At 59.8% G+C, this 11,516-nt stretch overlaps 1 protein-coding gene across 1 annotated transcript; it reads left to right on the forward strand.

Annotated features, from left to right (window-relative positions):
• Positions 1–1,747: 1,747 nt before the first annotated feature.
• Positions 1,748–10,639, forward strand: CEL (carboxyl ester lipase). The gene is made up of 11 exons (XM_061433975.1): positions 1,748–1,851; positions 3,967–4,117; positions 4,195–4,317; positions 4,518–4,715; positions 5,289–5,419; positions 5,575–5,682; positions 5,783–5,900; positions 7,655–7,841; positions 8,341–8,544; positions 9,750–9,947; positions 10,242–10,639. Exons 1-11 carry the CDS (start codon positions 1,786–1,788, stop codon positions 10,555–10,557), a joined length of 1,800 nt encoding a protein of 599 aa, XP_061289959.1. The 5' UTR covers positions 1,748–1,785; the 3' UTR covers positions 10,558–10,639.
• The last annotated feature ends 877 nt before the right edge of the window (positions 10,640–11,516 follow it).

Here is an 11,516-nt window from a genome sequence, read left to right on the forward strand (position 1 = left end):
CCTCTACCAGATCTGTTGCATCTACTCCTGGCTTCAGAAACCACACTTGCCAGTTTAGCTGCTTCGTGTCTTTGTGGTGGCACGTGGCTGCTTTCATGCAGCATGCAGGATCTTCAGTGGTGGCGTGCGGGGTCTGGTTTCCTGACCCTGGGCCCCCTGCATCGGGAGCATGGAATCAGCCACTGGACCCCCAGGCAATCCCGCTCCGTGTTTCTGTTCTATTTAGTATTTGTGCTTTGCTGGAACTGTTTTAAGGAAATTGGTACTTCAGTGTATGTTTCTAGGCTTTTGTTTTAAAAACACAGTGATGGTGTCATCACCCCTAACAAATTAACAGCAATTCTCCTTCAGATGTGCCCCTGCAGTCGGGAGGCCCCAGTGTCTGCTGGGCCCCTCTAGAGACACGAGCACTGATTGACCGGCAGGTTGGGGTGTGGTCACCCTTGTCCCCTGACCTCGTTTCTGGACGTAGTGATGACCAGGGGGACCTGTTTCGCTTTGCGATGATTTGTTTCCATCAATCGCAGTCTTGCTTTTGCTGCCCAGCTCGTCTCATCTCTGGCCTGAGAACAGTCCCAGGCTGGCTGCTGTGTCCTTTGACACACCATCTGGTCTTCCCAGCCTTCTTGCTTCTGGGCACTGCGATGGCCCAGGCTCCTCCACCTCACTTCCGGTCTTAGACCCAGCCCACCGTTTGCTCTGGGGTGCCCCCCTTGGTTTTTACTGCCACTGAACTTCCTCGAGCACAGGAGGCTTCCCCTCCCCCATATTCACAGTCACTTCCTCTAGAGCAGATTCTTAGAACTGGAGGGGCTAGGCAAAGGTGTGAGCCAACATGCGCATCTTCCTGTCACTGCCGGCATCCCTCAAACGGCACCAGTCCTTCCCAGCATCCTAACTCCTGGCTCCCACCTGCTGCCACCCACCCCCCACATTTCTGCAGCTTCTCTCCACTCACTCGGCATCACAAAAGATCTGGGCGCTGGAAATGATAGGCGGACAGGCAGATGGACCAACTGTGTTTCTGCAGGTCTCTGTGGGTCTTGGCCACAGGCTGGTGGCCCCGGGGTCTTTGCTTGGGCCGTCTGTGTGGCTGAAAAGCCTGGCCCTTCCTTCTCCTTGGGGAAAGCCTCCAGGCAGGACCGGAGTCTCGTCCCCGCCTCCGAGCATTGTGCTGCCTGGTGACGACCTGGCGCTGCTTCAGCCCTCACCCCATCTCACACTGTACAGACACCCAGCGCACCCTGGGTACCAGCGGGGGGCCATACCAGCCACCCGGTAGCCCATGGCCAGCTCTGTCCCAGAAGTCACAGGCCCAGACCCTGTAAACGGCCTCTGCTGAACTGCAGTCAGGGCACAGGGACACAGCGAGCCCATTTCCCTGAGGGCAAAAGCAAGTCCTTGGTCGGCACTGTGCACCCAGCCAAGCTCCAGTCCTTGAGCCCCTGCCCTCCCCACCGCCCTGCCATCTGCCTGGGCTCCCAGTAGGCAGTCATCTGCACAGGTGCCCTGTGGGGACCAGGTCACGTGGGCGCAGAGGACCCTGGGAAAGACAGACCATCCCCGCACGTGTGTGCATGTGACGTGTGTGTCTGCGTGTGACCTTGGCCCAGCCCAAGCCCCGCTGGAAACAGCAGCTGTCCCCTGGCCCCAGGTACGCCACCTGGAGTGTGGCCAGCCTGGAGGAAGGGCCAGTGACAGGAGGAGGGGAAGCTCTGGGCTGCCTCCAGCCCCATAAATACCCGCAGGCCCCGAGGGCAGGTGTCGCAGAGGCAGCCGCACACCATGGGGCGCTGGGAGCTAGCCGTCTTGGGCCTCGCCTGCTGCTTGGCAGTAGCGAGTGCAGCGAAGGTAAGCAAGAGCCCAGCTGAGAGGTCGGCCAGGGGAGGGAGCCCCCTCTCACCTCCACTAAGCCAGACCTGGAACCTGGGGACAGGGCCCAGCAGGGGGAAGACGAGAGTCATTGGCAGAACCCGACCACCATTGTTAACAGCATCTCCCGGGCACTTACTCTGCATTTCTAGCAGGATGACTCAGGCTGCCAAACACAGAATATCCAATTCAACTGGAATTTCACATAAACCATGAGTCAATTTTGGTGTATGTTTCACCCAATGATTAGGACATACACTTAAAAATATATATATTGTTGTTTATTTGAAATTCAAGTGTAACTGGTCAAACTTGCTGAGTCAGCCACCTGACCCACAACCCCCCTCTGGCTCCGTCGTCTGTCTAGAGACGTCAGTGTGGTCCCCCTTTCCCAGAAGGGGTGACGGGGGCCCAGAGCAGACAGGCTATTTGCCCAATATCACACAGCCACTGTAGCCGAGCAGGAATCTGGAACCCACGTTAGTCCAAACCTGGAGTCTGGCTCCTGGTGTAACCTCCATCTCCTGCTCCTCCAGCACCTGCTTGCTACAGCGTCTCTGCCCAGACACAAGTCAGGAGGCCCAGCCAACCCTCCTGGGGCAGCCAACCCTGCCCACCCTCACTGACCTCCTGCGGGTGTGAGCACCCGGGCAGGGAGACATTTCCAGGACGGAGCCAACAGCCACACGCAGATGGTGTGGGTGCTCTGGCAGGGCTCCGGTTAGGGGCCCATGCACCCCGCAGGCTGGTCCCTCCACCCCTCAGCCTGCTCTTCAGACCCCTGCTGCCTAGAGCTTCAGGCCCTGGTCCTGGGTTCCTTTTGCCGCTCTCCTTCTGGGGGGTTCTTTCCTGGGGGCTGAGGAGGCCCTGGTTTCCTCTGTGCTGTTCCAGCAGCCAGCGACACCCCTACCCACGCTGCCGACATGGCCAGGGTCCCCACGCCCTGTCCACCATGGGGGGCCTTCAGGCCGGTCTCAGTCACACAGAGTTGTCAATCCCTAGCCCCCCAGTGCCCTCTCCCAACAGCCGGGAGGCTGTTCAGGAAAAAACGCCTGGAGCATGGAGGGATGGGAGAGACAGGGGCCCAACTCCCAGGGCATCTGGCAGGGATTTCTTTCGGCTTCTTTCTCCGTAGTTCCAGCCCGGCCTGGAACTTTGTTCCCCCTGCCCCAGCGAGGCAGGGGGCCCCTCCCAGCCCAGACTTAGATCAGAGGGTGGCTGGGATCTGGTCAGGCCTGGGATGTGGGGCTGGCCCACTCTCGCCCCCCTGGAACCTAGCTCAGGAGAGATCCAGAAAGCCCGGACCTGCTTTCCCCCCAGATCAGGCGGCGAAGCTCTGGGAGAGAAGGGCCCAGCTCTGAGGCCAGACAGGAGCTGCCCAGCAGCAACTCCAAACGGGAAAGCCTCAGCTCCCTTCAGGAAAAGTGGGTTGATGGACGCCAGCCCCCAGGCCGCTGGTGAGGGCTGGACACTTGACCCATCTGGCGCCAGCTCAATGGGAGTTCTGGCGACCTTGGGTGGGCAGGGGTCTGTCCCAGCTTGAAGCACAGGGGTTGTGAGGATTTGAGGGGACTCAGTCGAGGGGGAGATGAGGGGCGGAGGAAGACGGGCCTGCTGATCAGGGAGCTTACTGCTGGGCGTGAACCATTTGGCGTCCCTAGGCGGCCAACCACTGCCGGCAGCTGGACAAGCCGACAGGCCACGAGGGGGGTAGTGTTGTCACCCATCTTACAGGCGGGTAAACTGAGGCTCAAGGTCACGGGCAGCCATGGTGAGAATCCAAACCTCCACCCCACCTGTCCCAGCCCCCTTGGAATGCTTCCCTGAGTGCGGACTCATGGCTTGAACCAGCCTCCTCTGAGATTCAGGGAGCGGGACACCCCAGGGGTAGGAGTGGGGTGGGGTGGGATGGGGAGTGAACCGGCTCCTCCAGCGATGTGAGCAGGTGGCAGGGGTCTCGGTCCCAGATGCAGGTGGGCCCTTCCCTGAAGCTGTCTCGGGGGAACTTCTGGGAACCCGGAGCCTGCAGGGGGGCTATCCTCCTCTGGGGGCCCACCAGCCAAAGCCCCCCTGAACTCTCCCCTCCCTGGCCAGTTGGGCTCCGTATACACCGAAGGCGGCTTCGTGGAGGGCGTCAACAAGAAGCTGAGCCTCTTTGGCGACTCTGTTGACATCTTCAAGGGCATCCCCTTCGCTGCTGCCCCCAAGGCCCTGGAGAAGCCCGAGCGACACCCCGGCTGGCAAGGTGGGAGCAGGTGAGGGCGGGCCGGGTCCCGAGGCTGGGGGGCCGACCCTCACGCCAGCCCCTCCGGCCACCCGCAGGGACCCTGAAGGCCAAGAGCTTCAAGAAACGGTGCCTGCAGGCCACGCTCACGCAGGACAGCACCTACGGAAATGAAGACTGCCTCTACCTCAACATCTGGGTCCCCCAGGGCAGGAAGGAAGGTCCGTCCCCCCCCACCATGCCCTCCAGCTCCCCAAGCAGCCAGAGGCCTGGCTCCGGCCCCTGGGTTGTGTCTCTGGGCTCCAGAGCTGAACTTCAGCACAGATCGGATGGGGTGGGGGGATGGGCAGGACGTGGGCGGGGTGTGGGGGTGTCGGAGGGGTGTATCTGGCATCACGCAGCCTGCTCCCCTTCCCCTCAGTCTCCCACGACCTGCCCGTCATGATCTGGATCTATGGAGGCGCCTTCCTCATGGGGGCCAGCCAAGGGGCCAACTTTCTCAGCAACTACCTCTACGACGGGGAGGAGATTGCCACACGGGGCAACGTCATCGTGGTCACGTTCAACTACCGCGTTGGGCCCCTGGGCTTTCTCAGCACCGGGGACTCCAACCTGCCAGGTCTGCCGGGGGCACCAGGCGGGGGGAGCCAGTGTGCCCGGCCTCTGAGCTCTGAGCCCAGAGGCCACGCCCCTCAGCATCCCTCATCCCCAGATAGCTCCCCACAGTCCCCCAGAAAGGGCCCAGCCTCCCATCTGCTAAATGAGGGGGGCTGGAGCTGGACCGTGAGACACAGGAGCCGCTTGGCAGCTGAAGCGAAAGAGAAGAGGCTGCCGGCCAGCTGGCCAGACCCCAAGAGACGTGGGGGTGGGAGCCACTGAGAGACACAGGAGGTGGCACACCCAGAGGGCACCTCGGGGCGGGGTGGGGAACAACACAGAATTCCCCAGACAGACTGGAGGGACTCTGGCCGGACCGAGAGAGCTGAGCCCCCGGCCTCCAGCTCCCCTTACCCCGGCCTGAGACTCCCCTCCCCCAGCACCCACCCATCCAGCCTCCTGGGGACACAGCACGCACCGCCCTGGGGCTGGACAGGGTCTCCACGCCATCAGGGATGATGTCATCCCACCCACATGGACTGTGCGCCTAATGTGGGCCAAGCCCCCTGAGGAAGCCCTCCTGCCCCACCCACAGGTAACTATGGCCTTTGGGATCAGCACATGGCCATTGCTTGGGTGAAGAGGAACATTGAGGCCTTCGGAGGAGACCCTGACAACATCACCCTCTTTGGGGAGTCGGCTGGAGGCGCCAGCGTCTCTCTGCAGGTCTGGAGGCCCCTAAAGGGGTCACTCAAAGGAGTGGGAGGCAGTCGACGGTGATGGGGAGAAGCAAGGCTGACGGGCGCCTCCGTCGGGGTGTCCCTGGCCGAGCCCTGCAGACAGGCGGGCACGGGGGGTGACTGGACCTCTCTGTATTGCAGACCCTCTCTCCCTACAACAAGGGCCTCATCAAGCGAGCCATCAGCCAGAGTGGAGTGGGTCTGTGCCCTTGGGCCATCCAGCAGGACCCCCTCTTCTGGGCGAAAAGGGTAAGGGGGCGCTCTGGGGGCGGAGCCTCCCTCCTTTTCACTCTCTTCTGGACCCTGTGTCCAGCAACCTGAGCACTGCCTCTCTGTCCCCAACCCCCAGATTGCAGAGAAGGTGGGCTGCCCCGTGGACGACACCAGCAAGATGGCTGGGTGTCTGAAGATCACTGACCCCCGTGCCCTGACGCTGGCCTATAAGCTGCCCCTGGGAAGCACGGAATGTGAGTAGGGGCTGCTGGGGGCTGGGGACCCGGGGGCTTCCCACTGGATGCCGGATCTCATCCTGGCTCTGTTACCAGCTCACTGGCATCCCCAGGCAGCTCGTTGCCACCCCTGCCCCGGCAGGCCTCTGTGGCCATGGCTGGAAGTGGAGGAGGTGTCTTTCCTCTTGTCTTCGGTGGGCCATGACCCCTTGGAGAACAGTTTGGCCCCATCCCCAACCATGCACACATAGGCGGTCATTCGTGCATGATTTTCAGCAGATTTATGGACCCCAGATCAAGACAGCCTCTGCACATAGATAAGCATTCATTCTTTCCTCCACTCATGAATTCAGCAAACATCTCCTGAACACCTGCTGCAGCATTCCCCTTCCAGCTCCGCTACTCTGTACCCCAGGAAGGCCAGGGGCCCAGCGGCAAAATCCTGCAAGTGTCAGTCTCATCAACCCAGGAAGCGATCGTTCTCTCTCACCCCTTCCAAGGTCAAGTGCAATGCAGACGCCATCGTTTGCGTCTGGACCTGATGTGAAGTGAACCCCAAGTGTTACGTGAACATCTCGGCCCAAGATGCAGACCAGCTGCAGATCTGAGGGGTCCGCGTCCGGGGAGCCGAGCAACTGCAGACTGAAAACATTAAAAAAATTCCAGGAAGTTCCAAAAAGCAAAACTTGAATTGGCTTCCCGCCCTCCCCACGGTCCCCCCTGCCCCCCATCACAGGGCTTCCCTGATAGCTCAGTAAGGAATCTGCCTGCAATGCAGGAGACCCTGGTTCGATTCCTGAGTTGGAAAGATCTGACGGAAAAGGGATAGACTACCCACTCCAGTATTCTTGGGCTTCCCTGGTGGCTCAGCTGGTAAAGAATCTGCCCGCGATGCGGGAGACCTGGGTTCGATCCCTGGGTTGGGAAGATCCCCTGGAGAAGGGAACGGCTACCCACTCCAGTATTCTGGCCTGGAGAATCCCATGGACAGAGGAGCCACACACACATATGTATATGGGGAGATGTCGGTAGGTTGTATGCAAAAGTGCACCATTTTATATAAGAGACTTGAGCACTTGGATGTTGGTGTCCTGGTAGCAGTAGTCATGGATTTGCAGAAATGTGACTGTATTTTCTTTTGAGCTGAATTGGAGGGGAAACGGGACAGGCCTAATGGGGACAGGGCATACGGTCCTTTGGGGCCAGTTCAGGGGTCTCACACCATTTCTGGCTGACACGCTGGAACCTGCCACAGAGAGGGGGCACCTCTTTCTCCAACGGTCCCCTCCAAGATTTCTAGACTTTCCTCCTTCTTGATTCAAGAGAGCAAGAGAACAGGGACCAAAAAAAAAAAAAAAAGAGAGAGAGAGAGAGAGAACAGGGAGAGGAGAAGGGCATCAGGTTGCAGTGAGAGAGCAGGCCCGGCGCCTGGACCAGCGCTTCTCGTCCTGGGGGATTTTGCGCCCAGGGAACGCATGGCAGAGCCTGCAGGCGGTTCTGGTGGTCGCAGCCCGGGAGGGAGCACCACTGGCGTCTAGTGGGTCGAGGTCAGGGAGGCTGCTAACACTCTACACTGCGCAGGACGGCGCCCCCATGACATAGAATGAAGAGGTCGGAAGGTCAATAATGCTGAAGCCGAGGAGCCCCTGTCTCCATCAAAGGAGGTGCAGCTCCTTGGTGGCCTCAGGATGGAGTCAGTTCCTGCCCTGGAGGTCTGGGGCAGGCGCAGGTGGGTAGCAGAAGGTTTGGAACCTGCTGCTGTTCGCCCCCAGACCCCAAGCTGCACTATCTGTCCTTCGTCCCCGTCATCGATGGAGACTTCATCCCTGATGACCCTGTCAACCTGTACGCCAACGCCGCGGACGTCGACTACATAGCGGGCACCAATGACATGGACGGCCACCTCTTTGTCGGGATGGACGTGCCAGCCATCAACAGCAACAAACAGGACGTCACGGAGTAAGCCGGGGAAGTGGAGGGGGTGCGGCGGGGGTGGCATCAGCCGAATGAGGAAGTCGGCACCGTGAGGGTGGGGAGGGGCCGTCTGTGGCCCTCTGCTGCCTTGGTGTTACTGGTGCTCAGTTGCTCGGTCGTGTCTGACTCTTTGCAACCCCATGGACTGCTGCACGCTAGGCTTCCCTGTCCATTCACCATCTCCCAGAGCTTGCTCAAACTCATGTCCATCGAGTTGGTGATGCCATCCAACCATCTCATCCTCTGTCACCGCCTTCTCCTCCCGCCCTCGATCTTTCCCAGCATCAGGGTCTTTTCCAATGAGTCGGCTCTTCACTTCAGGTGGCCAAAGTACAGGAGCTTCAGCTTCAACATCCGTCCTTCCAGTGAATATTCAGGGTTGATTTCCTTGAGGACTGACTGGTTCAATCTTGCAATCTCAGGGCGTCAGATGCCCTCCTGTGGGCAGGGGGTGGAGGGTCCAGTGCTCGTTTGCTGTCTGCAGGGAGGACTTCTATAAGCTGGTCAGCGGGCTCACCGTCACCAAGGGGCTCAGAGGTGCCAATGCCACGTACGAGGTGTACACCGAGCCCTGGGCCCAGGACTCATCCCAGGAGACCAGGAAGAAGACCATGGTGGACCTGGAGACTGACATCCTCTTCCTGATCCCCACAAAGATTGCCGTGGCCCAGCACAAGAGCCACGCCAAGTGAGGAGGGCGGGCGCGTGTGGCCCACCGGGGATCCCAAACACCTTCCCAGCGAGGCCTCGAGGCGGGCAGCTCCCAGGAGTCCAGGAGGCCTGGCAAAGCCAGGGTCGGTCCCCACCTGTGCCTGCGCTGTCTGCCAGGCCTGACGGGCCTTGAGAGGGCCCATCCTCCCAGCCTCAGCTCGGGGGCTTTACCGAACCCTCCTGTGACTCCCGGCCCAGGCCAGGCCTGTACGCTCTCCCACACCCCTCGGCCCTCCCCGTCAGAAAGTCCTTGAGTCGGCCTTCCATCCACAAGCTGTCTGGAGGGCAGTGCCGCTGGGTGATATTCTCTGCGGTGGGTTTCAAATTTGACAACTTTCAGAACAAGCCTGTGGCCACTTTTAAACCCTCTATGTGATAATAGCCAACGAAAATGAAAAATAAGCTAGGGATGCTTAAAAAGTAGGAAGATAAAATTTCACCTAGAACCCAGGTGGCACAGTGGTAAAGAATCTACCTGCCAACACAGGAGACACAGGTTCGATCCCTGGGTCGGGAAGATCCCCGGGAGGAGAGAATGGCAACCCTCTCCAGCATGCTTGCCTGGAGATTCCCCATGGACAGAGGAGTCCATGGGGTCGCAGAGTCACACATGGCTGAGCACACACGCACACAGAAATCTAGCATGAAAACTCAGCAATAAATTTGGTTGGAGCTTCCTGTCAGTCAAGGCCAAAAGGAAATAACCGAGGACGCAACCTACCTTGTCCCATCAAATCAAGACTATAGATTCATGTGCAGAGAAAAACAACCTTTCTCGATACCGAATTATGAAGGAAGATGCCTCTATACCGTTGGCGGAGGCCAAGTGTAAACGCACTTGAAATTGTAGAATCCATGAAGTCAAAAATTGGGCCACGGTTTTCCTTCTCCTGGGTGAAAAGATCCAGATCCTTCCTGAGTCTTTTTTTATGTATTTATTTTGAACTTGCTGCATAGTCTGTGGGATTCAGTTCCCCAGCCAGGCATTGAACCTGTGCCCTTGGTACTGAAAGCACTGATTCTTAACCACGGGGCTGCCAGGGAATTCCCCTTCCTGAGTCTTATGGGAATTGCCCAGACCCTTCCCTACTCCCCCACGGCCTTCCCCTGGGGCCCATCTCTGGGGTGGGTGGCCCCAGGTGGGCACCCTGCCAACCTGGGTGATCTCCCCTCCCTCCTCAGGAGCGCCAACACCTATACCTACCTGTTCTCCCAACCGTCTCGGATGCCCATCTACCCCAAGTGGATGGGGGCTGACCACGCCGATGACCTCCAGTATGTCTTTGGGAAGCCCTTCGCCACCCCCCTGGGCTACCGGGCCCAAGACAGGACTGTCTCCAAGGCCATGATTGCCTACTGGACCAACTTTGCCAGAACTGGGTAAGGCAGGGGTGGGGACGGCCTCTGTCCACATCACTCTGCAGGCTGGGGGTTCAGTCCCTGTTCCCTTAAACACTTACCCTCCCTGAGCCCGGGCACCCCGTCCATGTGAGGCCAAGGGCTCCCGACTGGGCCCCAGGATGTTCACGTGCCCAACCAGTGCCTGGGAGACATGGAAGTGCCCATGGGGCAGAGGGTGGAAGACTGCCCAGGTGAGCAGGGGATGGGGGTCTCCAGCTTCCTGTGAGCCCCCTGGCCCCACCCAGCCACCCAGCCTTTTTTCTCGCTCTGCAGGGACCCTAACACGGGCCACTCGACAGTGCCCACAAACTGGGATCCCTACACCCTGGAAGATGACAACTACCTGGAAATCAACAAGCAGATGGACAGCAACTCTATGAAGCTGCATCTGAGGACCAACTACCTGCAGTTCTGGACCCAGACCTACCAGGCCCTGCCCACGGTGACCAGCGCGGGGGCCAGCCTGCTGCCCCCCGAGGACAACTCTGAGGCCAGCCCCGTGCCCCCAGCGGACAACTCCGGGGCTCCCACCGAACCCTCTGCGGGTGACTCTGAGGTGGCTCAGATGCCTGTCGTCATTGGCTTCTAATGTCCTTGGCCTCCAGGGGCCACAGGAGACCCCAGGGCCCACCTTCCCTCCCAAGTGCCTCCTGAATAAAGCCTCAACCATCTCTCTCTGGCGTCTCTTTTTGCTCCCAAGACCCAGCTGGAGGAAAACGGGGTCTTCAGTTATCACGAGACCCAGGCACCTGGTCCAAGGTGTTTCCCCCCATCCGTCAGCCCTCAAGCCCAGGAAGCCAGCAGGACCATCCTCTTTAAAGAGGAGGAAACAGGTCCATAGAAGTGAAGCATCAGGCTAGGACTGGGACTAAGGTGTGGACCCCCCATGAAAGGCCGTCGGCTCCCGGGCGCTGGGCTCTGCTCCCGAGGGTGGGCGGGGCCACAGCCAAGAGAAAAACTGGGTTCTACAGGGGGGGCTGCCTCTGGACCCCCGAAGCCCAGCCACGCCCAGGTCCTCTGGGGCATGGGGAAAGACCACTGTTCTAACTCGAGTCTGGAGGAGAGAATTGGATTCTGCCTCCAGGTGGCTTCACGTCCAGGAGGACAGAGCATCGCATTGGAAGGACAGGAGCAAAGGTCGCAAGAGGAACGCACGTGGGGCTGTGCCCTGTGAGGGGGTGAGGGGCAGAGGGCAGAGTCAGGGTCGTCTCCGCCGCTGGGAATCCGGCCTGGGTATGTGCCCGAGGACAGCAGAGCAAGAGTCAAACCCAGAGACTCCAAAGCCAGTGCTCGCAACAAGGCCAGGGGGCTGCCTCTCTCCCCTCCTCTCAACTGTTCTGTGGTCACTGTGGTGTGGGGGTGAGGGACCAGCGGGTCCAGGGTACTGGGTGGGTGCGTGGGGCAGCAGAGCCAGCTGCCAGCCCCAGGCTCCCTCCCTGGTGAGTTCTGCCCCCGAGGCCGCAGGTGCGGAGCCCAGGACCAAGATCACCTCTGAAGCCGACTGAGCCCCTGTGTAACTGTTGCCAAAGGCCCTGATGATCACTAACA

This window comes from Bos javanicus, chromosome 11 (genome assembly GCF_032452875.1).
Source record: "Bos javanicus breed banteng chromosome 11, ARS-OSU_banteng_1.0, whole genome shotgun sequence".
Taxonomy (NCBI): domain Eukaryota; kingdom Metazoa; phylum Chordata; class Mammalia; order Artiodactyla; family Bovidae; genus Bos; species Bos javanicus.

What these genes read in the sequence shown, in the direction of transcription:
- CEL (XM_061433975.1), top strand. Translation starts at nt 1,786, where the DNA reads ATGGGGCGCTGGGAGCTAGCCGTCTTGGGCCTCGCCTGCTGCTTGGCA. An exon ending in AACAAACAGGACGTCACGGA is followed by an intron (nt 7,842 to 8,340) that starts GTAAGCCGGGGA and finishes TGCTGTCTGCAG; the next exon opens with GGAGGACTTCTATAAGCTGG. An exon ending in CAGCACAAGAGCCACGCCAA is followed by an intron (nt 8,545 to 9,749) that starts GTGAGGAGGGCG and finishes CTCCCTCCTCAG; the next exon opens with GAGCGCCAACACCTATACCT.